The sequence below is a fragment of the Empidonax traillii genome, unplaced genomic scaffold (genome assembly GCF_003031625.1).
Source record: "Empidonax traillii isolate 1590-97213 ecotype Southwest subspecies unplaced genomic scaffold, ASM303162v1 scaffold574:size890810, whole genome shotgun sequence".
Taxonomy (NCBI): domain Eukaryota; kingdom Metazoa; phylum Chordata; class Aves; order Passeriformes; family Tyrannidae; genus Empidonax; species Empidonax traillii.
Genome location: NW_020955767.1, coordinates 645,673 through 672,933, shown reverse-complemented (window position 1 = coordinate 672,933; position 27,261 = coordinate 645,673). Strand labels below are relative to the sequence as shown.

At 45.5% G+C, this 27,261-nt stretch overlaps 1 protein-coding gene across 3 annotated transcripts in view; it reads right to left on the bottom strand.

Annotated features, from left to right (window-relative positions):
* Window positions 1-27,261, bottom strand: part of SH3PXD2A (SH3 and PX domains 2A) — a 251,152-nt gene that overhangs the window by 99,076 nt on the left and 124,815 nt on the right. The window contains exon 1 of one of the 3 annotated variants that reach the window (XM_027898007.1): window positions 18,249-18,321. The exons of the other annotated variants lie outside the window; for them this stretch is intronic. Coding sequence (XP_027753808.1) covers window positions 18,249-18,250 — 2 coding nt within the window. The 5' untranslated portion in view covers window positions 18,251-18,321. Of the gene's footprint in view, window positions 1-18,248; window positions 18,322-27,261 lie in introns of those variants that run through there. 3 annotated transcript variants of the gene reach the window in all.

The following is a 27,261-nucleotide window of genomic DNA, read 5'->3' as shown; positions in this document are numbered from 1 at the left end:
AAACAATAAAAAAAATGCCCTATACTTCAAGATGATGTAAGAGACTGTTTCAGTGTCAATGCTCTGCTCATTTTAGGATGGAAATGAAGAAAATGGCACAGCTATTTCAGCCTGGACTAGTAAAAGATTTCTGAGACTAGAGATAGGCAGATATAGTTTAGGTTTTATAGATCCATACTCAAAATTACCAAAAATTCTAGTAAATTTTGCTTCATTCGTATTTGATCACACACTTACAGATTATAATACTGAACTTAAAACTCACTTTGCAGAAGCAGAAGTTGTTATTGCTATTACATGTACTGATCCATTCTAATACTTCCTTTTGAACCTTACTCAATTAAAAGGGCAAATAAAAAAAGAAATCATGTTAACCTCAAATATATGCTTGTATACTCGTCTCCAAACACCTCAAATCATGTCAACTGACTTTTGGAGGTTAGCAGCATTAACCATTAAATAACTCTGGAAAACAGAAGAAAATATTTTTAAATGCATTTAAAATATATGCAGATTGCACAGACCATGAAATAGTGCAATGTCTGAATAGACCAAAAACCAGTTCAGATACGAATTTGGATGTTTTTCAGATCTACTCATGCAGAAAACAATAAATTTCTCATTGTTCTTTTTATGTAACTTCTGTCTAAATCTCCATCCAGACACTAACTTTTTATTCACCTCATACATTTCCAAAGGGTGTGTGTGGTATTTCCAATATCTTTTCCCATGCTCTACATTCATAAAAGTGAAGAGGCATAATGAATGAGTTTAATTATTTCCATCCATTCAGCTGGTTATAGGAGCAGACCTTTTAATTCAGCTAAAGGAGAAATTACTTGTTCCTTCAAAATGAATGCTGATTCGGGGGGTATTTCTGGCCTGCAACATGAAGGATCTCTGTTTTGCAGAGCTAAATGGCCACTGGCAGCTTATTACTGCCTTAACTGTTCACGTTATCTGATACACAGATATCACACGTGGGCGAAGGGAAAATGTAATTGATTGTCAGGAATTACACCCCCTCCTTTTTAAGCTGTTGATCTCACTTTCTCAGTAGTTCACAAGCTTGGAATATCAATGAGTTTCTGCAAATGTCATGCCCTGCAATCAGCTTTTGTGCACTGTTTCCTCCCTTTGTTACCTGAAATGCCAGAAGCTGGACAATAAGAAACCACATTCTCAGTAGGAACATTATCTTTCCTATCAGGGCATGCCATGCTGTGCCTGGCAGTGAACTTGTCCCATGGATTAGCATCTACCACAGGATGATAAGAGCATCCCTGAGGTCCTGGGGAGTTTGTGTATCCTGAAATCCACACTGAGATATCCAACTGCATTGTTCTTAGCTTCCAGTGCCGAGCCTGAATTCAGTGCTATTTTGATTCTAAACTAGGACCTAGGCACACCAGCCATGAGATGCAGCTGTAGGGATTATGAATCAGAGCATGAAACGGAGTGTCCTGCTGCCAATAACCTACTTATTAACAATTTCTTCCGCAGTCCCCCTGGGACTGAAGCTAATTCCTGAAACCTTCTGCTTTTCCTACACTTCCTCTCCAGCACCAACTACCCGCCCATCCCTGCCTTGCTGCTTCTGGCCTCGACCTGTTGTCTCCTTGGCAGCCGATTGCCTCCATCCCCTCCCTACAACAGACTGTAATGCAAAATGGCTCTGATCACTACACAAACACTCTGGGCCCTGCACAAAACCCAGCTCTGACCTACTCAGCAACAGCATGTGCAACACCAAAAACTCATCTCTCTGTCTTACCCAGCCAAAATCAAAGCCTTCAAGCTCTGCTGTGCATCTCATCCATTAGCAGCACCTGGGGAGCTATGCAGAGACCTACCTCATGATTAGATAAAAGCTTTTCCTTCTAAATCACTGTCCAGAAGAAAGCAAAGGTCTGGAAGAGAGAAATCCATGCACAGTAGAGGCCGGGCACATCTCTGGTGGTTATTTATGTGTTTTCATTTTAGGCTGAAGAATGCAAGGTTTTTTAGTAGGCAGTAAGTTGCTTAATTTATTGTGGTAACATTACTAAGACCCTTTTCTCAGCAAAGACACAGAAAAGGGAAAAATGGTCTCATTTTGCCCAAGAAGAAACATTTTTTAAACAATATTTTGAAAAACTTAGAGCCCTATGTACCCAAGCAAATCTGGGAGGGTGATGAGAAGAAAGCTCAGAGATTTTTTGCCATCTCTCTGCCTCCACTCCCCCATAGCCTGCAGGTCATATAGTGCCCAGCAGGTCCCAGAACTGCTCTAATCAGCAGAGAAACAGTCCAAAATGCAAACATTGCACTCTGCCCCTAATCCCTCCTTCGCCTGCCTTGAGAGTCCTGAACGGGCAGGTGAGGAAGCCATGGGAGTAGCTGATCTCCCAGAGCACAGGGATGGGCAGAAGGACACGCACAGAGATGAGGCACACCATGCACATGCTCTGGGACTGTGGCTCACTACCAGTTCCAAAGAAAGTTCATATCCCATAGAGGACTTGAAAATAACTGCAATGATGACAAGAGAGCTCCAAATGTGTCTCCAGGTGAAGTTTCGTTCAATGCTTAAAGTCAGGAACATCTCAGAAGGAAAACTGCAGTTAATGCTGGGAACAGACCCTGCTTGAAAGACCTCAGAGCATCCAATTGCTTATGCACCCGTGGTCACGCCATCTTTGCAGCTGAGCACCCAGGAACTCAGGTGGATCTCTCCTCAGAAGCAAAGACATCCCACCATTTCACAGGAAAAAAGCTGAGCAAAGAGCTTCTGGCCCAGGGTCTTAAAGGAAGAATGGAGGCTGGGGTTTAAATCCTCCATCCCTCAAAGACTCAGGCTCAGGTGGGCCAACCTTCATCTTATGCCATAGCATGAATTTAAAAATACACTGCTCCCCTTAAAAATATGTCACAGCTTTTGGAAGCAAGAAAATCAGGTTGTGGGTGGAAGTAATTGCACTGTATGTATACATACTTATATATATGTTATATTCATACTTTCGAGCAACAGTCTTTTAAGTTCCACTTTACAGAAGCAGACTTTTTAGCACTTCAGGACTCAAACATACTGTTATTTTCAGAGGCTGGAAGCAGAACGGTTTTAAGAAGTAGGGGTCACTTTCTATTAATTTTTGTAGGGAACATGCTTTTGTTACAGCTCTGCTTTTTTAAAAAATAATTCTTTCATGCTCAGTCACAGCTCTTCACTGGTAATGTCACGCCCAATTTGGAAGATATGAACACTGAATGATTTGGCACAGGGATATACTCAAAGGAAAAGAAACTGCTTACAATTTATGATATGCTTCGATAGCAGTGATTTAAAAATGCTAGTGTTTCATTCCAGTAAATGTTATAATAACAAGCACAAGACTAATGACCTGATGCCTTGTCAGAGATGTTCACAGGTCAGATAAAACCACCACATTATACCTGCAGGATCCAGCATTTCAAAGACAGCCCTGTTTGAGCTTCTCCTGGGCTTTCATCCCCATAAGCTGTACGTCAGCACTATCCTCCCAAAAGCAGGCCTCACGCTGAGGGTTTTTCTGCCGACACACTTTCAACCCTCTGAAATACATCCGGGCTGTCCCACCTGCCAGCCACGGCCATCTGAACCACCCGAGCCGCTTCTTGCATAAGAGGAAGCAGTGAGGGGAGAGAAGAAAATGTTCATCCCACATCAGGCTTTGCCAAACAGCTGGCAAAGAATAACCTTAGAAAAACTGATACTTAAGCAACTGTGGAGGAGATTTGTCGATTTAAGAGGGACCAGGGTGAGATCATCCATTGTCTTCTGTTGCCTTTTGGCTAAAAGCAGCACAGGGACAGCTGGGTGGCCCCCGGTCCCGCACTTAAACACAGTTGCAGAAATATTTGCATTTCATCATCATGTTGCATTTTTCTCTTCTTCTCACAGGCCTTCCCTTCAACTCGCTCCAGAGTTTCCAAGGCTGTATCACATCCCTTCACACCTGCTGTGGTCTGTTCACCTTCAACATTGCGCAGAGCATGGGAGAAGTAACAAATACTTTTCTTGTATTCCTTTGTTTAATAAAAGTTGCAAACTTTTCAGAGTTCCCCATATTAACTACATATTCTGGGGAAATAAGCCAGATTGTGCATAAGTAGGATGCTCTGAGGATGTGACTGCAGGAGCTCAGAGTTGTGTGTGGTAGCAAACTACTCACTCACTGCAGTAGTAGTGGGCTGGCAATGCTGCTCACAGGTCAGGACACACAGGCAGGATTTTAGCACCACCTGCACTTTTCAGTCACTTCATTTGCTAAGGAAAAGGGTTAATTTCTCAGAGAATCCTGTGGCACTCAGACTCCCTCACACTGCCAGCCCCTGCTACCCTCGAAGAGCCTGCACAAGGACTATGCAGGCAGCCCTGTGTGATGCAAAGGGAATTGCTGCAGTTACTAAAAATAACCTGACACAGAAATGAGGCTTTGCTGAGACTCTTCCACCTGCCTGTGGATGGGCATGGTTGAAATTCCTCTTTCTCCTCGGTGCTGCAGAGCAGCACTTGCTCCAGCCACTGGGGTGAATTGCAATCAGCTCGGTTGTCCTTCCCTGAAGTTGCTCCAGCACCTCAATATCCTTCTTGTAGTGAGAAGTCCAAAACTGGACACAGTACTCAAGGTGCAGCTTCACCACTGCCACACAATCACTGCCCTGGTCCTGCTGACCACACTATTGCCGATATAAGCTTTATAAAGCATTTTACAGATCAGCTTCCAATCCAGATGGACTCAACAGAGTTTGCCTGACAATACATGACTGGGAGAAGACTACAAACTAATGAGATTAAATGGAGGTATTAGAAGTTTAGTCACAAAGTTTACTGATAAACTTTTACTGCAGCATGTTTTATGTCCTTCCCTACTGGGACTCTCTCCCTGGACCCACTTTGTAGTCATGTCAAGTCGGTCAAGAGACGAATGCCTAGAGACACAATGATGCTCATCTTTCCTTCCTTCTGCAGGGTGCTGAAGAGCAGCTGATGCCTTGACCAAGGCAGGCTTCTTAGCGCTGACTTTACACCCAGCCTTCACCTAAGGCAGCTTCCCCCTCCTCCATATCACTCCGAACATTTGCATTAAGATGTATCACTTCACTTCATTATGGTCCATCTGTTCCTCCTGGCTCATTTCCTGTTTTCTGCTCAATATTTCAGCACAATTTGAATCATTTGCAAAACGAAGGACAGGGGTTCAGGGGAAAGCTGTGCAACCCTCAGTATAGGACTGCAATCCCATGTTCCTACAAATGGCTCTAGGAACAAGGCACATGAGGAGAGGCCTGCAGAAAGTGGAAAGGAAGGCTCTGAGGTCCCTGAGGAGCAGGGGCCAAGCACAGCTCATGATATGCTGCTGCCTGATGATGTTGGGGCATGATTGCTATTTCTGCCCAAGCACTGCAGCTGTGCCTGCCACCACATTTTCAGCTGCTTGGAAACTGGTGACAAAGATGTATCCCCCCTCCTGGCAGGAGATTAATTTTCCCTGCTGTGATACACGGGCTTTCTAACTATGTGTGGCTGACTCCTGCTATGACCAGCTTGCTTGGAATGATAGGTGGTGAACGTACTTTATCCCTGTCCCCAGCCATAGCCCCTGAGTCCCTGTTGTGTGTCAAGGGCACTGACCTTCGTTGTCTGCCCACTGAGTCCCAACAGAATTCATTTGGAGCCAGTTTCTGATGAATTTCAGACTCTTTTCTTTGCCACACTGCTCCACACCTCCTTGTCTCTGGTTAATGTGTTAATTATTAATAACTTTGTATTAGCAGACCCACAGCAGAGTGAGGGTTGGTGTTGACTCCAGCGTGCCCTCTTAGCCTGGCTATCCTTGTTTTTCAGATCAGATATCCCTTTTCAGGCATGTTACGGTTCACAGTGGAGTCCTGGCAGCACCCAGCCATCACGGGACAGGGGCTCAGACACATCATCATCTACTGCATCCTTTTCCTTCTCCAACTGGAGTCAGCCACAACATGGACAGGCCCGAGCCAGCCCCATGAGAACACCAAGCTTGGGCTGAAGCCTAGACACCAAGGCTCTGCTTTATCTCTGCCTCAGAACAGAGCACAGCAAAAAAACAACTCTTGGGACACTGCAGTGACCCATTAAAATTAATGGGGTTAAATCATCCTGGTGTAAGTCACCAACTTCAAAAGATTTACACAAGGGATGAATCTGGAGCCATTATTTTTCTTCTTTGTGACTTTCAGAAAGATGATCTACTTTCCAGACTGCTACGCTCAGCCAGTCTTTCTAGCTAAATTAACTACCCTCTCGTCGGTCTCTTATTCCATGCTCCTGTCTACTGTCCAAGTAATTCCAAGAACTGTCCACCTGCCCTGGTTCTCCCCATGCAAAACAGCCCTTGTATACTTCCAACTGGGCTAATTAATTTCCTCTTTCAGTGACAAATAAAAAAAAAGACAGAAAAAACAACCTCCAAAACAAAGTTTCATTGGAGAAACCAGGGGGGTTACGTACCCACAAGGCACATTTCCTCTCTACGCCTGGTTGGAGTAGCAGGTAAAGGAGCAAGTACAAGTGCAATTCTTGTGCCTCCCTTAAAACTACAATGCACAAAACCTGCCTGATATATGTCATATATACTTCTCTGTAATTGGAAGCACTTGCTTTAGTTAAGGAAGTTCAGGAGACCAAGGAGACAGGCAGAGAAACCTCACCAGTAAAAGATACAAGCTCCCAGCTACTCTGTCATCTGGAAGCCAGTCTTGCTCCCGAGGAGGCTCATTCAATAACAGCACCAGTGCAGATGGCCTTCAACTCTTTCAGCAAAGAGATCAACAACTTCAAAAAGCATAAATCAAAACTGTTAAAATTGGCAGATGATTTGATAGGAAGAAACTGCCTTTTGGGGACTGCTTTTTGTCTGCCAAATTGACCCAGACATAGAACTACATATGGATTTCTAACCTATCCAGGTTTCAGTGGTGATTACAGCAGTGACTGTGGTATGAACCACGCTAGACATATTATTTTAGGAGAGCTGATGCATTAGAGGTAGACAATGAAAAGCTCAGAGCGTATTTTGTCCGTGACTTAACCCACCTCCATAGTTCCCAGGTATTCAGCTCTACGGGTTTTGGCACGGGAAAAATAGAGTTGAAATTCAGCTCCTGAACTGGTTTCAAACTTTGCTGAAAGTCCGGAGGTGTTTGGATCTGGGATTTTGACTAGTAGGTCCCAAAAGAGGCTGCTAATTTCTCAGGCTGAAGCAGCAGAGGATGTTATTTCACTTTGCTCTAAACTCACTGCAGCCATCTGTGCGGCCGCTAAACCACGGGGCCTTGAAGGAACTACAAAATAGTCTGACTGTAAAGTCTGTTGCTGAGAAGCAGTCACTGCCGGGCTGACACAGCCTGCTGGTACTCCTCAAACCCCAGGAAGAAATGCTGCCTGACCGCTGCCTTCTATCCCCCATGCTTTGGCCCCATCATGTCCCCGCTAGCATCTTGTACAGCTCTGGTTAGACACGTACCAACCATGCATCAAGATGAGTAACGCACTAAAAACAAAAATACAGGGCGATCAGGAGCTCCGCAGAGCTGCCTGTAAATCTACTAGAAGTGGCATGTTTCCACCATAAACAATCCGTTATCGCACTGCTCTGCCCCCGCCGAGCAGCGCGCCCAGGGAAAGCGGAGCGGGGCCGCTGTGCCGGGCGCGGCCGTGCGGAGGAGCCGCGCTCCATCTGCCGGCTGCGCCCTGCATCCGCCGGGATGCTCCTCGCTCCCCACGAGGCCAGGAACCAGGAATTCCTACACGCGTGGTGACAACATCTGTGCAGGCACTGTCCGTGAAGCGAGACCCGCTCTGCCAGGATTTACACAGATAAAGAATAAAAGTGACAGCGCTTATGTGAAAGATGCTGGGCTGTGGGCTGTGGAGACACGCTCCAGCTGAGAGTGAGACCAACTGAGTCCAAGAAGTCGCCGCTGTCACCTCCGTGAAACACAGTCCATCACTGTGCACAAAGCATTTACAAGGCAGGATGGGTTTAGCGAATGAAAAGCACTCTGGGAACCAAAAGTTTTGCACAGGTAACCTCTACCAGGCATTGCCTTGAGAGCTAAAACACAGGCTAAGCCAGGGAGACCAAGCCGATCCCTTCAAACAAATCTGCAACAAAGAGAGGATCTGAATTCTCAACCCTTTCCTCCCATTCATCCCATGAATCTTGTCACAGCCCTGTCCAACAAGGCTCCCACTATGCAGGGTCTGCCCATCCAATAGCAATGACAGGCACGGGGCACCTCAAACTTGCATCAAACAGCCTGTTTCCTACTAATTAAATCTTGAAGGCTAATGAGCTTTAAAAACCTAATTCCTGATTTATTTTTCCTATGTCAGTTTTGATATAATGGGGGCAAAACAGCTCACATCATCGTTTTTGAGGTATTGGCAATTTAATTTCGTGCTTCTCTGCTAATCTCTGAGCAGTTATAATCCTTTTGATGTCCTGTCCATGTTTAAAAGGATGTGGCAATCATGACAGTTTAGAAATGTGCATACAATTATGAATGCTAATACAATTAACAGTGAAAGATTCATACTTGGATCACAAACTTAGCTCTCTTCTAACTCAAGCCCTCCTCAGAGGCTTCCAAGTAAATAGGTCAGATAGCAGTACAACACTCCACATTAAAAAAAAAAACAACAAAAACCCCCAGCTAATGCTTATGTGGAAGAAAAGACCACAAAATTCTTCAAAAAGCCCTGACTAGGCACTGTCAGAGAGATTAAAGACAGGAGCAGCTCCCTAGCTATTAGATGCCAGGGTCAAATTTCATGTAGGGTAACTTGAAGTGGAGTTACCCTGGGGATGTGAAGGATTTGGATCAGTGGTGCACTACAAGTGAGTTTTACCCCTGTGCTGGGTGCAGGTTCAGGATTAGTGCCTGTACTCCCTGCAAAGCGCGCACACACACACACATAGAAAATGATGAAAAATGCATAATCAAGTTTACTGCAAAGCTCCCACCAAGGATCAAAGCTGCCGCCCCCAGCAACACTCACTGGCCCCAGCCAGCTTCACATGCTGCCTTTTTGAATTTTCAAACATGGGAAAATACATCAAAAGCCTTGGAAGGGGAAAAGTGCATCTCCAAGGAACAGCACCTTAAGCAGACAAGGCTGTGTTGCGAAGAAAGAGGGGACTGTCAGCACTCTGCAAATACCATGGGCAAAAAACCAGACAGTTTCCCAGAAAAGAAAGAAAACATCACTTGACCAAATCCAGAAGCAATTAGCCCAGGCACATCCCAATCAAAGCTGGCATTGGAACAAGGGACAATCCCAACAGTTGGGAATGCTCACCACTTGTGAGGACAAACCAGTTAATATAAATTTAATGGATTCAAGTCAGTGGACTGAGACTGGTGCCTCTTCTCAGAAGCTTTGAGGAAATTTCTCTTCCCAGGTTTGCAAGACAACAGGTTCAAATCAGATCTTGGTCAGCCCATACCTCTGCAGGCTGGGTCAGCATCTCCATTGCTGGGGGCTGTTCCCAGCTTTTCCTCCTTTCCTAGAACACTGACCCACCTGTGTAGAGCAAAGAAGCCCAAGTGCAACCCCAGCTCCTCTCCTGCAAGGAGACACCCTGTAGCCGAGGTGGCTGCTGCCTGCAAAGGCTCATTTGGGAAATGTTCTGGGTGCTGCTGAAAGTGGAAAGTGGGAGGCTGTGAGAGGGGCAGAGACCCCAGATCTCTCAACAACAGCTGGACATGGCTCCAAAACGTAGAATGTTGTTGCTCAGGTTTTTCGGATTGTAATTGCAGACGTATTTTCCTCTTCAGACCATTTTACCAACAGTTCATTACTCTGTGGTTTGCAAATTGCCCAGCTCTGGGTCCGATGGTTTCTTGCAATTGTAAAACTTCAGAAGTCGCTTGATTAAATCAGGTTAGTGAGGTCCCAGGCCCCTCTCCCCTTCCCTCAGGAGCAGTCATTCTTTCCTTTACTCAATCACTTAAATCTTTATTTTGCACAACTCCTGCCCTTGAACTGAAACTTCCATTTCACCCACAAATGAGGAGCAATTTTCCTTCAGAGCAGCATTTGGAGGACTTTGATTGGAAATTTGTCCTCGTGCCATCATTTTTCAAAGGCTTTGTGTTCCAACCTGCTCCCTGCTCCAGGATGAAAGGAGCAACAAGGATAGCTGTTCATCTTACTGCAAGGCAGGAGCAGGGCCTGGAAGGGAATAACTCAGCCTGGCCAAGAGGTGATCAGCTGCTGGCTGACAGATTTCTGTAAGGACTGCAGGTACCACTGTGCTGGAGAGGGAAGGAGGAATGGATGGATGGATGGATGGATGGATGGATGGATGGATGGATGGATGGATGGATGGATGGATGGATGGATGGGAAACATACAGGACAAGCAGGAGCAGTCCCTCCCACCAAGGGAAGCGCTGTGCCTGCAAAGCTGTAGAGGGAAAGACCTTCTCTGAGCTTTGCTAAGGAGCACCAGTGTGATGAGGCAGCAGTCCAAGGGAGCCTCAGCAGATGTGGGGTGGGGTTTAATCTTTCCTGGGTCAACCAAGCAAGCCAAATTAATATACAGTGTGACAGGCTGCACATGCAATGCACTGGCAATACTATTTGGATGACAGCAAACATCCAGATTAGGTACTGACAACTCCCCTAACAGGATCACGCACAAAATCCGGCCATAAGAAGAGCTGTCACCGACTTTCACAGCCAAAAACGCGAGCAAGCCAGTGACACCTTCCACACTGAAACCCTGCCGAGTGCCCCAGCACAGCCAAAGCTGGGAACGAGAAACATTTCCCTTTCCAAGTTGGCTCTTTAGCTTAGTGGAGCAGGAGCAAGGAGGGCCTGGTGATCCGCACAGCTTTCCAGGCCTGTGGAGATGATTCAGTCTAGTACTGAGTATTAAGGAGACAATTAGATAATCTTCAATCTCTTCCATATGCTTACAAATGTCTGATTCAGGTGTGGTCCTGGAGTCATTAGTATTAATGTCCAAGACTTCAAGTCTGCTTCTTTCCCATTCCCTCGTCAAGTCCTAAATGCAACGTTATTAAATAAAAAAAAATTACTATCATACGACCAATGGAAAAAGATAGGGCTGTAACACCTAATAAGAAGCCAGGTGGAAAAGCTATTTCATATCTGTTCATAGCAATATGTCACATTTTTCCCACTGCTGTCTAGAGAAATTCCTTCTCTCTGAGACACAAGAGCCAAGAGAAAGTCAGCTTCACCAGGTGAGCATGGCAAGGGGGTGAAGCAGGGCACGTCCCCCGAGAGAGCAGAACACACACACCATGATGTCCAACATCCACACAAACCAAAGGCATTTCTTTTCCAGCTCAGCTCGTGGGTTTTGCTGCACAAAAAAAGGCATGTAAAGCATCATCTCCCCACGATGTGGCAGTAGCTCCCTGCAGAATCCATAACTCAGGGTCTTTCCATGCCTGACCCTTGTCATCAAGTGGAGCTATTTATACCAGATGCTACAAGCTGTGCAACAAATATGGCTTTGCAGGGGGGTTGGAGAGTTCTGCAAAACACTCCAACTGCAAACCTTAAAAATTTTAAGTCATTGCCAGGCATAGGGCTGGTGAACTACAGCTGTGATAGAACGACTGTACACATCTACATGTATATACACATGCACACAAGAGCAAAATATTATTCCCTGCATCACGTAGCTTTTGACACATGATGGACTTCTGGCCAAGTTTTTTTGTGAAAACCAACCAGAAATCCCTGCCTTTTGGGGCAATATTGAACACAGACCATTTTGTGGACAGGGGATGGACATCCCTGGTAATGTCCCTGGCTGCCCTCCAGCATGATGAAGTGTGTTGAGGAGGTCCCTCTATTGCATTTCTGGGAAGGGAAAGACACTGGGCAGGTGGGACCCTGCCCACCTCACTGGGAGCTGTTTGCTGGACCAGTTATTGCGAGTGAGGGATGTCAGAGTGAGTGGCCCCTCCCAGGGAGACTCTTTGTAAAACAGGTCAGCAATGGGAGCAAGACACTAGACACCAACTCAATTTCATGGCAGTATCAATGTGGTGTGTAAAAATGAAGGACAGGACACACTGAAAGAGCTTGTGCAAGGCTGGGAAAGGAAGCTGTTCCCTGTCTATTGGTGAGTCCTCCTGCTGCCATAAAGGGTCCAATTGATCCCCTGGCACGTAGTCTTCATGAACCCAGCTTTCACAAACTTGATTTTACATGCTGCTCTTCTCATGAGTCCTCCCTGCAGCAGCATTCATGAGATCAGTCCTCTCCCAACACTGGGGAACACGTTATCCCACCCACACTTCAGGTTGATAAGCTGTGCCCATGTGTGGCCCTTCACTGGATCTGCTGGGAGACCAAATGAGTCTTGGTCTATTGTCTATTGGTCACCAATGACAAGAATAATGGTTGGAATGATGGGACACTAAAAAAAGGCAATAGAAGAGACAAGGTATTCATCAAAGGGGGATGAAACAGCAGCAGTCGAGTCACATTAGGTATCACAGCATTTGTCTTCAAGCAGTATTAGTTCAATAAATGTTACAGACCTTGGATTCAAGAGTCATCTTCAGAGGATGATGACTCAAAGGATCAGAGGAAAGGACATATGGATGATCCATTGCTCCTTAGGCTTGGGGAGCAGTGACACATCATCATCAGGCACCATCAACACTCCCTTGCCCAGGTGTTGCCACACTCACACTGAGGTTGCTCCTACATGCCCTACCTGCTTCACTTTCAGAGCTAAGGAGGCTTCTGGGAGTCCATGCCTACACTAGTGGCATGGGACCAGTGCAGGGACTGCTCCACCTTCAGCAGGAACTTCCAGTTTAGTACAATTCTCTTTTCACTTCCCATGTAACCTGCCCCTCAGGCAGGGGTGTGAAGGGACACATGCTTACTCTCAATCTTCTTTCACTTCACAGTGGAGACATGACTGAGGACTGAAGTAGACTAAGAAAAAATTTGAATAGGGTCAGCCCTACATGTTGGGCTCATGTTAAACTTCGGAAAAGAGCAGGTTCCTGCTCAAAAAGCTGCCATGAGCTGAAACCTGTCCAGTGTGCAGCAGACCGAGCCCAGGCAGGAGGGAAAGCTGCTTGCCATAGTGCACCGTCTGATGGGTTCCCTGGCTGGCAAGGATCAGCTTTTCCAACACAATACCTGCAGCAGTGGGAGTCACTTCACAGGCAGCCGTGCTCCCAGGCAGCCTGGTGCTAACTTGCCTCTCTGTCTCATGTGGCTTGGATGGCATTTCCCTCAGCATTGCCAAGCCACAAGCCCTTGTCTTTCTGAGATGTGCAAGTATCTGCAGGCAAGGCTGGCAGGGTTGTGTGTTGCAGTTAGTGTTGTGCTGTGGGTGAACTGCAAGGAGAGTAGGGTGGGGGGCTCAGGAAAGTGGGATGGGCTCCTCTCCAGCTGGCCCCAATAAGGCTGTTCTCTTGTGATAAGAGGAGCTGCAGGAAGTTTGTTCCTGTCACTCCATTTCCCACCTCCCTCCCCTCTCCCTGCAGGTTGGGGAGGTCACAGCCCTGGGATGTGCAGAGGAAGAAGGGACATGGGAGCAGGCTGCCTCTGCCACCCTCTTCCTAGCCAGCCCCCAACACCTGCAGTTGGACGTCCCAGAGCTGTGCTTAGAGGAAGGGAATCCCTAAGAGCAGCTCCAGGGGTTTGGTTTGACTTCTGAGCACAAGCCCAGAGCAGGCTGTGACCAAACAAACCATCCCCACCATAAATACTTTATTTATTCCCTTTCCCCACCCTTCTGCCAGAGAATTTGTCCCCAGCACTGTGGCAGGGCAGCACAAACAGCTGATTCAACATCCAGAGATAGAGGGTAAGAGGTTGGAGCCCTGGAGCTACCCATGCTTGACACAGGACTCTGCTGGCAAAAAAACCTTCTCTCTGCTTTGAGAACTCCTCTCCAAGCACATCCTATCCCCAAAGTGGATTTTCTGCATCTCCTGATGGTCCCTCCTGTAGTCTCCAAGCTGGAGAGCAGCAAATTAACATTTCCAGTCCTTCTCATCTGGGCAGTCAGGGGAGAAACCCCAGTGAAGGGAAGGAAGAAGTAGGCAGAAACAAGTGGCTCTTCAAATGATATTAAAAAAATACACAGCTTTAAGCAGCCAAAGAGCAACTGGAAATGGCTTAAGAGAAGGTGCTGCATGCTTGCATTCAGCCCCTCTGCCCTCATGCCTGCCTTCACACAGGACTGATGGGAACTTGTGGCTGAAGCAGCAGCATGTCCCTCCCACCTTCAAGGTTCAGCATCACACACTGAGGATGTTTGATGAAGAGGTAGAGAAAGGAAAGCCAGTGGGTTATTCCAGCATAAAGTCCTCTCTGTCCCATGTCTCCTCTACCTATAAACCAAATAAATGGGTTTCCCTAAAACATGTTTTCAAATATCAGCTCCAGTGGCAAAATCTGTTGCTGCTGTTCCCCATCCTGAGCCCACCTCAGATTTAGATAATGTTGACCTTAGTCTCTCTGCTCGTGGTTGCCACTTTTTTCTCCTTACAGAAAACACAGGATCAACCACAGGTTTGGGGGAGTAGCAGCATACAGTGGTGGAAGTAGCATCATAGCTTTTAATGGGAACAGCCTGCTGAGGAGTCACTGGATTGAATGAGGGGAGGGAGAATGTTTCCGAGCTGTCAAGTCAGCACTTTGCAACGTCTGTTCTGTTTCTGTGAGTTCTGCACAGGCAGGTTCAAACCCTTCCTGCAGGTCAAAGCAGCACCACCACCACGAAGTGCAGCAGCGGGAAGCAGGATGCACAGCGTGTTGCAAAGGTGAGTAATAAACTGCCCCACCTCATACTCCATAAAAAGTCCCAAAAGAACTGATGTATCCCCAGGGTAACTCAGCTGACATCAACAATGGTGTCTGCCTTCTAACGTTACACAACTCCTAAGAGGTTGCTCACTGTGCCAAACAACATGTGGTGCCCTTGCAGCAAGAACAGAAGGTTTGCTGCAGGATCTTGCCCAAGTGCTGGACTTCGCTGGTGCCCTGTGGGGAGGTGGTTTCCAGTCCCTCCCTCATTGCAGCCTGAGGAAAGTCCTTGCAGCACAGCACAGGGAGAACTTCAGATGCATGCTGGGTTTGGCATGATATTTGCATGCCAGAGTTATTACTTTCCTATTATTTTCTATTATTAGTTCCCCAATTCAATCAGCCAGGGCTAAGTGAAGTGTTTCTTCTGTAAATGACCTTACACCACGTGTATTCATGTTCTAGAGGTCATAAGAAAAACCTCTATCCAGAGGAAAATGGTTCAAAAGGTTTGTGAGGCTCAAAAGATGCTTTCTTTCCTTGCCCTACTCTTTTTAGGTATCAAAACACTGTGATATTACTCAGTGTCCCCATGCTCCTGAGGATCAGGCTCTAAAACATTAACACTTTCACACCCAAGTGGGTTGCAGTTAGGGGCTGTCACTCCTCCTCCTGCACGTGGCATCCAGCAAAAGCAATTCTCTAAATGTAGTTGCAGTAGTTACTTGAGGTTTTGCTCCTATCTCAACACAGCCAGCAGTAACCCACATTTTAATCCTCAGCCTGAAGCAACAGGGAAGGATGAGAAAACCATCCATTTTTTTACAGTCAGAAGCACTCTAGCTCCAGCTGCAAACACACATTTTCTCCACTTCTTTCTTTTTAAGCAATTTTTCCACTAGTGCAACATTTGAGCTGACACAGAGAGAATTTTGGTCTGGATTAAAAAACCCCTAAGAAATGAAAAGCAATCAGAATAGGTTTTGCAGTATCAATTCAGCTCTCTAGAGGCAAAAGAATTACTGAGATTCCTAGCGCTTCTGGCTCTTCCCAGTTCCATCTTTCTGTCTACCTCCTCCATCTTTCTCCTGTGCCCCTGTGAAGCCTCCACTATTTCAGGGAGTATTCCAGCAGAGTTATTACTGCTGGTATATGTTATATCAGCCCTAATGGCCAACCCTAATGGGCACTTGTATGTCTGCTGCAGAAACACAAACCTTTTTCTGCCTCAAACTTGCAATCTAAATAGCCAGACAGGGCAGAGGTGAGGGAGTAGAAAGTCCAAGGTGAAGAAGGCAGCAAGCTTGACTGTGAGCCTGTATCTTCCTGGGGTCAGTGGTGAAAGTGAAGTGACAGTGCTAGAAGGATTGGCTGGAGCAGAAGGTGAACTGGCTCGGTGAAGGGAAGCCCACAGATGAACTGCAGGCCAGCCTCTGAAGGTCCCAAGGTCTTGGCCTGGCTGCTGTTACAGCTGTTAGGGCTGGCCAGAGTCTGGCTGTTTTTCCTCTGCAGTTTCTTTCCTCAGTCCAGTTGGGACAGAAGAGAGTAAGGGTGAGAAGCAGCGGGACCATGGCACGCTCCCTGCCTGCTGCTGGGACTATGACAAGAGAAGGAGAGGTGGCCTGGGCCAGGTACCACTTTCATACTGCTGTCCCTCAAACACAAATCCTTCTCCCGTTCCCACCAGCTGGAGCCTGGTTGGCTCATTCTGGCTGGTTCATGTTTGATCTCCAGGATCAAAGAGAAGCTGTAGGCTCAGAGGGGAAGGGAATATCCTCTTTGCCATCTGTCTGAAGGAGTAACACAGCCTTGACTCTTAGACTGATTCTGTAAGTGTTTCTTTACTTAGAGCAATGCAGGTGATTTCTGCCCTCCTATGCATCCACTGATCCTTGAAGTCTTGTCCCGAGTCCCACTGTCACCAGAGCAGACCTTGCCACAGCTGCAGCACACAGGAAATGCAGCAAATACACACAAAGTCCAGTCCTTCTTATTAGTGTTTCAAAAAGGGGAGATTTGATGCAAGAATCCCAGACTGAATCCAAGAAATTGCCACTCTCTGCTTCTTATTTCCATCTCTGCAACCTCAGATCAAGTGGCGTTTAAAAACCAGCAGAACGGGGCTGAAGACCCCTGCAACCCCTAACCAAGAAACTCATCTCCAAATGCTGGCAAGGGCTGCCCCAGCTCTAATGATGCCCTTGGAGGCTCTTCTGCATCTCAGCTAAGCACAGTAATACAGCGTTACATTTATTCAGACCATATGTAATGCGCACAAGAGCCCATAAAAGCTTAAACAGCACAATAAACATTTGGAAAAGCACAGTGACCAAAATTTATGGGTTTGGATACCTGCCAGCATGACCCACCAGAATCAGATCCTTAAGTTTTTGCGTAAGCCCAAGACATACACACAACACAAACACAAATGTTCTGTTATCCTTGGAAAAAAAGATAAACAGCTCCCAAAGCCCATTCCCAGCACTGAAACATGATGGCCTTCCACCATGTCTGACTGGACTTAGTTTAAATCAAAGCCATAAAGAAGGTCTTGGCAGGGAGAAATAAATGTAGCACGACAAAACTTCACCCCAGAGCACAGAGTAAAACTGACAAAGAAGGAAAGACAAAAAGATTTAGACACTTAATTTCCATTGAAGGGGAGATGTGCCCTGTCGCAGAAAGAGAGCTGTGCTTTGCCAAATTCCAAGATTCTTTTGTGCAAAGTTTTCTTTACAGGGATGATGTGATATATCCTGTGCCATTTACCAGTTTGGAGGAGGGAGTGATGTCTCAACAGAAGAGAAGAGGTGTGAAATGATGACAGATTCCAGGGGGTACAACACATTTTATCCCAAGAAGCTGCAAAAACCTCGAGCTTTGAGTACAAATGCCTTTGGCACAGTGGGAGAGGAAGACACTGGTGGGATGTAGAAGTTCCTCTATTTCCCAAGGTTAAAATCTGTTCAAAGAGTTCCAGTTTTTTGGTTTCTTGGGCATTTTGTGACACTGGGGTTTTTTACCTCCTCTACATTTAATAACATTCAAGGCTAAACACAGTATTTTGGATACCTACAGCCCCTTCCAGTTCACAAAGATACTGAACAAGCAGGATTTAGCAAAGCCGTGAGCACCCACTGCTCAATCCTGGCTCCATGTTTTGTGCCCTCGTCCAGGGTATAACTCCATCTCCAGACTTAAAGCAAAAGGAAAGAGATAAAAGAACAGCACAAGATACTGCTTTTGAGAAACCTGCCTCATTTGTTATGATAAAGGAGAGCATTACGGATTAGCTGGCAATACCTGGAAGGAGTTGCCCACCTCCCACACATAATTTCCCACAAAATGTTTTTACAAGTTTAAGATGAGCTGCTACATAAAGTCATACAAAAGGAAGACTAAAACTTGATGACAGATTTACTTACATAAGGCTCAGGATGTGCTGATGCCCTTGCTGTTAAAGGACCAGCTCAGAAGCTGTGCTCTGCTCTGCTCATTACACTGCAGAATAAGGCTGTTTGTGTTTATCTGCTGCTCTGGGAGGTGGGTTGTGCCCTGAGAACAAAAGCCACATGCAAGGGTGCATTCTCTCACCCACTGGCACGCTCAGGGACAGCTTTGCGTAGGATAAGGTCTGTCTTCAGCAGCCACAGAGGAGGACAGAGAAGGGGGGCTTTGGTCAGAACGTCGCACCGTGTCAGCTGCTGGGAAGACCACACTTTTGGTGACCACCAAATTAGTGAGCAGGCACAGAGCAGTAAAGGGTCCTGTGAGAGGAAAAGATGTGTTGGAGTAAGGGCTAGGATGGCCTAGGTAAAAGTGGTACACATCAAGTGAGTGTCTCAGTAGCTCCTGCAAGGGAGGTCAGCCAGATAAAGGTCTGTGCAAGGTGGATGTGCTTGTGTTAGCTCAAAGGTCAACAGGCACAAGAGGCAGGTATGGGAAACACAGGACAGGAAAAGCAGGGAGAAAACAAAGCCATGGGGTAGGGCAATATGCTTTTGACACTTCCACCTGCTTGGGCAGGAAAGCTCTGCTCAAGCTCCAAAATAAACAGCTGGCCGAGTGCTTGAACAGCCCCAGCCAAACCTCCTTGCACAGAAAGGAAGGACTTGTGAATGCAATGATCAAGCCAAGTGTCATGGGGACCAGAGCCTGCAGCCCCACATGGACTGAAGAGCTGGTACAGAGCGTAGGCTCCTGAGCAGTTTATCTTCTACAGCAGACTGTGCTCCCAGTGCTTGCAGAGATTTAGTCAAGGAAGAACAGGAAGACTCTCAGCCCTCCTCCCTTCCCCCACACTCACACTGATCCTTTCCAGAACTGCCACAGGGCAGATCATGCACAAAAGTGGGTGCTTCATCCACATCACAGCTACAGCCCCCCCTGTTCTCCCTTCTGTCCTGGCGTATGAAGAAGCGCAAACTGGTCTTTGTGTCTCTTCTGCAGAGGTATCTGCCGTTCATCTCAGGAGAGTGACTTTAAATCAGGTAATTCACTACAGTCTGGGGTAGGAAGACAACAGGATGAGGTCAATCTTGAGCTAAAGATCCCCCTTCACATGCTTGTGAGCAAGAGATGAGTGTGTGTTCATTTGGAGGACTGAGGGGCCAGTGGTCGAAGCAGAGAATTTAAGGGCATCCTGAAGACTAGTGCCCCTGTAACCTAAGGCAAACTAGTTCAATGTTTCTTTGGCATGTTTTCCTCAAATACAGAATTTTCCAAAAACTGACATGGAATTTGACCCACTTCTGCAGATCCTAGAAGTTAAACTGTTGGTGTGCTAGCAGTGTTTGCAAAGGCAAACAGAAAGTAGGCTGAGAGTCACAACATGAAGCTAAAATCCAGACCTTCTGGCTCCTGTTCTGTCCTTGGTGACCTTTCAAAACTTTCATGCTTTTGCTTCCCTAGTTCTAAATTAAAAACTGTAATTCACAGTCAAGATGAGAGAGAGGGTTCGTGTTTGGACCATCCTTCGAGTTGTATGGTGAGGTAGCTCTATAGGAAGGCAATGCAGTACTATTGCCAGTGCTAGCACTGTAGGATTCACATGATGCTTGCTTTTCAGTATTATTATTAGGAACAAGCCCTGAGAAGATTTTGGGTTCGCTAAAAAAAGAAGTAAGACAAATTATAGACAGCTAGGGACAAAAATAATCCCATTCCCATGTGGTTTGTGCTATTTAAAGGGACATAATACCTATTTTCAAAAAGACCAGTTTCAGAAGACAAACAACTGACATCTGTCAGCATAAAGAAATTTGGAAAAATAGACATATAATTTTCCAGAAACTGTAGCTGTGCCTGAGATGACCCAGAGTACAGCAGCAGCTGGTGGAAGCATGCCCTGTACGACAGAGCCCAGCCATCTCTTCTGTTAGATCAGGAGCAGGGAGCAGTTTTTCTAACCAATTTTTAGAGGAGGATCTTGGGTTTGAGCCAGGAGGTAGAAGGGTGAACACAGCAGCATAGGGAGAGTATTTTGTGCCACGTTCCCACATTTCTGTTCACAGTCCTGGCTATGGTCAGGTGGGAAAAAACGCAATGCCATCTATTCAGCATGAATTGCAATTCCATATAATGGGCTGAGTTCTCTTCTGCTGAAGTATCTGGTGGTTGGACAGAAGCCACTGAGCTAACAACATCTGTGCCTCACAATGAACAACAACTGGAGGCACCAAGGAACTAATATACAGTGGGAATTTGCCCCAGGCAGCACCAGATAAAGCAGGAAAGTCTTATTCCTCCTGCATTCCCTCTCCATCCACCGTGGCCATTTGCTGGGGAAAGCCATGTGCTTGAATCCAGAGGTGTGAGGATAGACTGAGGTGAATGCTGTGCTGGAGATGAAGGATATGAACAGATTGAGAAGGGGAACACAGCTGGAAGTACTGGGATTTGACAACATGGAAAACAGGGTACGATCATTTTTGTTTCTGGTATGTCCTGGCCCTAGGTGACTGCAGTGAAGCATTAACCTTGTCCTGGACTAGAACTTGCAAGTAATTTAGACATGTCCACCATGTGGAAAATCCCAAGCCACAGACTCTAGGGTTAGTTTGTGTGCTTTTAGATCTATGTGTTTTGCTTTGGGAACAGCTCAAACAGCAGCAAAAACATTGGGTAAAGAACAGAAGGACAACATTCAATTTTTGCTGGTGCTGCCCATACAATTCCTGTCACTAACAATCAGTGGGAAATCAGAGAGAGATGTCTCAGACACAGCATTCAGAGAGCGATGCTCAGCACATCATCCATTACTATCTCATTTTTTCTGAACACTTACAACAAAATGTTGGGGCAGCTACAGACAGAACAAGGCTGAACACAGAGAATTAAATTTGCTTTTCTTTGTCTATAATATTAATAGGCACATTATGTAATTTCCTTAGCTTACTGATGCATCAACTCTAGTTACAAGATGGGATGGGATTTCCTTGAGGTCATTCCCCCCGAACTGTGTGAGTTGTTATTTTCCTGGCTCACCCACAAACAGAATGGCTTGCTCTTCTGAAATACTAATGTCCAACTGTTGAAAGGTTTTGCCAATCAAAACATTGTGGCCTTACCCCGTTTTAATAATCTAAGGCATCAATCTCCCCTTTAGTATTTGTTTGATGTGTTCTGCACCCTGCTGAAATATCCCCTCCAGACCTCCCTGAGCTCAGGCTCTGATTGAAGAGAGATGCCACGCATCAGGCCTGCAGCTTTCTCTCTGAAATGTTTAGCAGGGGATGGTGGTAAAATGTATTTATTTTCATGTATTGAGGAAAGACCATATATTCCAGCCTCTTTTTTTTTTTTTTTCCCATCACTCAGAGATGGGCCTGAGGCCAAAACGGTGCTGCTAAGCTTGTTTTCTATTTAAAACCTTCATTTTTATTAATAAGCCTTTACAGCCTACACACCAGCACTGCGGGAGTTGCATTTCCGTGTTATGTCATCGTGAACCGTTATGTATTTAATTCCTGTACCCACAAACCCATATGGACATCATTAAACACGCACCATACAGTATTAAAACTGTGTTCCATAAAGTGTGATTTAGAAAAAAAAAAAAAAAAAAAAAAGAGCTATGAAGTGGGGATTTCTTTTTTTTTTTCCTAAGGTCATGGGAAAATGGAGAAGTAGGGGAGAGAGAAAAGGCTCTGCAGTGCTGCAGGTTAGCTCACAGCTCTCCATGCCTGCAGACTGTAAACCCAGCCCGCCTGATCCACCACAGAAGATTAATTACCCAGTAACTTCAGGCCAGTGATGATGAATTTCTGTTTGGCAGACCACAGAGACAACTTCTACAAAAATTACATGTTACGAACCAGCACAAGACCTTGATTTTGCTTCTGCCAAATTAGGTTTCCATCACTTCTTTTCTTCCTACAAGAAGTTCCCTTTAGCAGGGCAAAAGAGCAGGCTCCCCATATTGTTAAGGGTCAGTTATCAGGGCCAGCAACGCAGGTGAGGGTAGGCCCTTGCCCCAGGTACAACATGTGTGGCACAGGTTTGCTCCCAGTTTCTGTTATGGCCCCAGAGAGGTTTGTCCTGCTCTGAGCAGCTAATCCAGCAACGAGGCAACTTCTGAAACGCAGCGAGGGTCCACTTACCCTCAGCATCTCACCCCAGTCCAGGACGCTCCTGTCATCCCTCTGCTATCTCTTATGTGGGATTGGGGATGAAAAGATATGGCAAAGAGAGAAAGAGATGGAAGAAATACATCAGAGAACAAATAAACACAGTGTACAGAGCACCAGTGGGACAAATAGAAGTGAGTGTAGCAATGCTGGGGGAAACAGGACAGAACATATTGAGAAGGAAGAAAACAACATCCAAGGGATGTAAGGATAATGAAAAAAAAAACCCAAAAGAGACAGTTAAAAATGACACAAGAAAAGATATGAAGCATAGAAGCTGATGCAGTCAGGGATAAAGCGGTCAGGTAATAAAGCAAAAAGAAAGCAAGAGATAAGAACAAAGCACAACGTAAAAACGTCCTGCAAAAGATTTATGTGTGTATGTAAAACAGGATACAATCAGTAAATTGCCTACATCACACACTAGACACCTTACAATGACCTAGTCTGTTCCACTGGAATGAGACCTGCCAAACTCTCTTTGATGGCTGGATTCCTTCTGATCATGGACCAAGCACTGGCTGCAGCAAACGAACCACAGTGAAAATGGTATCTGACAGGATCTTACAGCAAGTGCAGCCCCAGAATGGTATCCCTACATAGCCTTGTTGTTATTGCTTATTCTCAATGTGGCTGCTTTCCCTTATGGAGACTGTATTGATGCTCCACTGATTTTACAGCTACACAATTAAAAGGTCCTCTCAAAGATACAAATGAAGAGACATACCTAATTGCTTTCATGGTATTTTTAATGCTTTTGTTTTTTTCTTCTTTTTTTATGAAAAGGTTGTAAAAATGAATGCATAAAAAGAGCATCCAGGGCACATACAAATTATCTGCTATATAAAGCCTCTAAACAATCAGGCCAGTCAAGCCTTTCTGCTGGTCTTGCCATGTGATATCTGTATTTATGGGTCTCTGAGAACAGATGTTTCCTCCTCTCATCCCTTGAAAGCTTCAAGTTAAAGTTGTTGTGCTGGCCCCAAAGCCTGAGTGTGCATGGACTCCATACCTGTCCATCTCCAGGCAAGAAAGGGGAGTTAACATGAATTGCAGAGGGGGTTACTGATGAACGAACCTCCTTTGTATCCCAACCCTCTCCAGAATTTTTCATTCCCATCAAGCAAACAGACACATGAATACACACACAAATAACTTCAGGTGCACGTGTGCTCCCGATGAATTCAATACAATTAGTCACTGTGTAGAAAACTACCCACGTGCATAAATGTCTGGAGGAGGAGGAGGACGTCTGCTCTTGGGATGAGGCTGACAGCAAATTTAATGTTATCTAGCTGCATTTCTCTGGAGGTGAAATGTTCTGGGCATGTGTCTCTGTTGGGCTGTGTCCTACTTAATTCAAAAATCAGGAATTTGCTTTGACATTTTGAAAATAAAGCCTTAAAAGAAGAAGCAGACATGACTGAAAAAACTTTTCCAGGAACCTTGCAAGGGACCATCAGAGTCCCAAAGTGTTAAATGGTCTATTTTGGGTAAGTGCTCTCTTAAACTGATTGTCACATATTCTACTTATACAGTTCCATGGCATGCAAGAACGTCAGAACTGAATGAATCTGAAATGGAGATAAGATTGGAGATTTTCTGATCATATATTAGGATAGACAAAATCGTGTCAGAAAGCAACATCTGTTTGTTAAAGCCCAAAATTCTCTGTTTGCTGATATTAATTCAATCTTTTCTCAAATACTACTTATCCTGCCAGGGATCAGGATGTAGTGGGCAATAAACCAGGGCTCAGTAGTTTATATGCCTGTCAACAAAAAAAAATTAAATACAAACCACTTGTCAGAAATCTGCAAGGACAAAATTTTCTGATTTATGAGGATGCTGAATGACTGAGCCAAGACTGTCTTCGAAATAAAAGCCTTAAGAGAAAGCAGACAAAAAAAGGGAAAAAAAGTAGTAATTATATAAACCACTGGAGATCAGCCTTCCATAAGAAGAGGGGGAAAGGGACTCCTCTTACGATGCCTATTTCATCCTTTGCCCAATAATCCCAAAGCACCTAACTTTCAAAGGACTGCATTTTTTTCAGAGGCTGGAAGCACCACAAAGCATCCTTCATCAGCCTGGCCTTTTGGCTGTTCTCCTTCTCCAAATGCAAATGCTACATCTGGAAAAGGCAGAAATCCTCTCTCCTGCCTGAAAGCCTCCTTTTATCTCCGTTCCCTGCAGAACTCCTACTTCTTGCAACTACTCACTCCAACATACTACTTTATTGAAGGGATTCAAAGCTTTCTCCTCATCTGCTGAACGTCTGCCTCTTATTAAAACCCCAGCTCACCTCTGGAGCCCGCTGGCTCGCTAGTGCGGGTCACCCTGCCATCCCTCAGCCAAGCATCTGTAACACAACCCCCTCCCGAACACACAGATGAGCAGGAGAACGATAACAATGAACATTAACAGAAGCCCATTTGTCAGGGCTGGCAAGAACAGCATCTCATTAGCTGGTATGGACCGTGCAGTTCAGCCACTGGGGCTCCTCCTCCCCCCAGGGGATGACACTGATGCATCACAAGCATTAACAGTGCTCCCACAGAGCCCTGCTTTGTGCATTGAGACGGGGGCCAACAATAAGATAGCTTTCCACTGACCTGTTGCTGCAAGAGTTTCAAGCTGTTTGAAGGGTTTCTCCAGTGGCCCTGGCCCTTAGCTTTAGCATAGAGATATGTATGGAGGTGAAGGAACTAATCCAGACTCAGCATCTGGGTTACCAGCTACAGGGTGTGCAGAGGTTAAGTGCAAGCTGAAGAACCTTGTTATTGGGACTACAGAAAAGAAAGATTTCAGTTTTGTTACCCATATGCCCTAACAAATTTGGGAGCTGCATTGCTAAAACATTCCTGTAGGAAGAAACGTAGAACATTGGCAACACGTACTGGTCCCCATTACAAGAGTAAAAGCTGCCCCCAGTTACTCAATCTGCATTCCTTGTTTGCGTTTGCCCTTATTTTAAGTGGTTGATGACAGCCTTACACCCCACCTTCTGCTCCTAAATTCTGAATAGCTGAAATAGTTTTCCTCACTCGGGTTGAAAATTCACTGCACCATTGCCAGTGTCACGGTGCTGTGGCTGGCCTTTTTCACAGTGGAAGCCTTCTTGTCCCTCTTTTATTTAGCAAACATTTGTAATGTCCCAAACAAGTGTTGCACCAGGGCTTGCTCTTGAGTGCATTCGTGAGCCCTGTTTTTGCTCACCAGATGCTGGCACAGGAGAAAGGGATCAGCTGCATGGCTGATGCTCTCCCAGAGCTGCCTGCTGGAAGAGCGAGGCATTACATGGACAGGAGCAGACACACAGATCAAGTCCCAGCCACACAGCACCCACAGACCTGAGCACCGCTGCAGAAGGGGTCACCTGCAAAGCTGTTCTGCCAGATGTCTCTGTACCTGTCTGTTCACTCTTCAGCCATCCTGCTGCTCAGTAGGAACAGGAACCGAGAGGTTCATCTTTGGTTAAATGTTTTCCTGAAGAGACAACTCCTCTTTTAACCAGGTTTAGAGGATAATCAACATCTCCACAAAACAGTGCGTTTTGATGGAAATAAGATTAATTTAATCTTAGCATCCTCAAGAACTATACAGCTCCCCTAGCAAGTGAGGACAACACTGAGGTTCTAATAATTAGAAAAAGGACCACCAATCTATCCAATGGGGAGCAGCAAAGAAGGCAACATTGCTAATTCACAAGTGAACCAGGTCAGCTTCAAGTCTCTGATGAATGCTGTCTCTGGCATGAGTCATTCACACTTCATTTCCAGCACACTTGGATGGGAAAGGAAAAGGTTTATCTGTTAGATATGGTACCCCAGCCATCCTAACCCTACAGCTGCTGCAATGGTTGACTTCTCATAAAGCAAAATAGACATTTTTTGGTCCCCAACTTTCAACATTTTATTCTTCCTTTATATGTTCAAGCACTAGGTATCTCAGGTTACTAGTGATTTTTTGTGGTGGTTCCCAAATGAGTCTGAACTGCTCTGATTTTTCAAACCCACAAGACTGTAATTGAAAGCAAATGTAATCAGACATATACAGTGTTCTGAGGTTCACCACAGTGTACTGCAGTCAGCATTACTGGAGTGGCTATTAAAACTCCTTGGAGCTGGGAAGCAAATACAGCTTGCAAGAATCCAGCAAATAACCAGCATTTATTAGATTAGACTAAAGTATTGCAAAGCCACAGTCAATCCTCTATTCACTATACATCCGAGGTCTGTTTAAATGAACATCTTTTCTGAGCTTAGGCCAATGGTTTTAGGAGAGTGAATAGAAACAAGGAAAGAATTCTACTTTTAACACAACAAATTCTGCAATCCTTACATCAGCGTCAATCTCAAATAGTCCATTACCGTCAGCAGGGTAATTCCAATCAAACTCCGGCATAACTGGAAAAAGAAAGAGGCCCAAAGACAAAGGGTATCTTTGAACCGAGACACACAGCTCTAGCTAGAGATAAGCAGCAGCAAATCCCTTCCATAAACCTCCCAAACAAGACACAAGCATTAAAAGGGGTGGGGGAAATGGGGTGGGGGGGTCGTTAATTGAATTCCCACTGGCTCTTGAGTCTGCACTTAAAAGCAGGTCTAAGGTTATCTGTGAAATTTCAATTAAATCAAAAGCTTTGATACCATGATAAGTCACTCCAGAGTTTGGAGTCAAAACATGTTGTTATTTGATCCTCTGCTCGTGTTTCTGGGAATGGCACGCATGAAAGACAGTCAGCTGCAGACCAGTCAAGAAGATGGAAAGGGTGGAAATGAATCTACCAATAGATCACTGTCTCCTT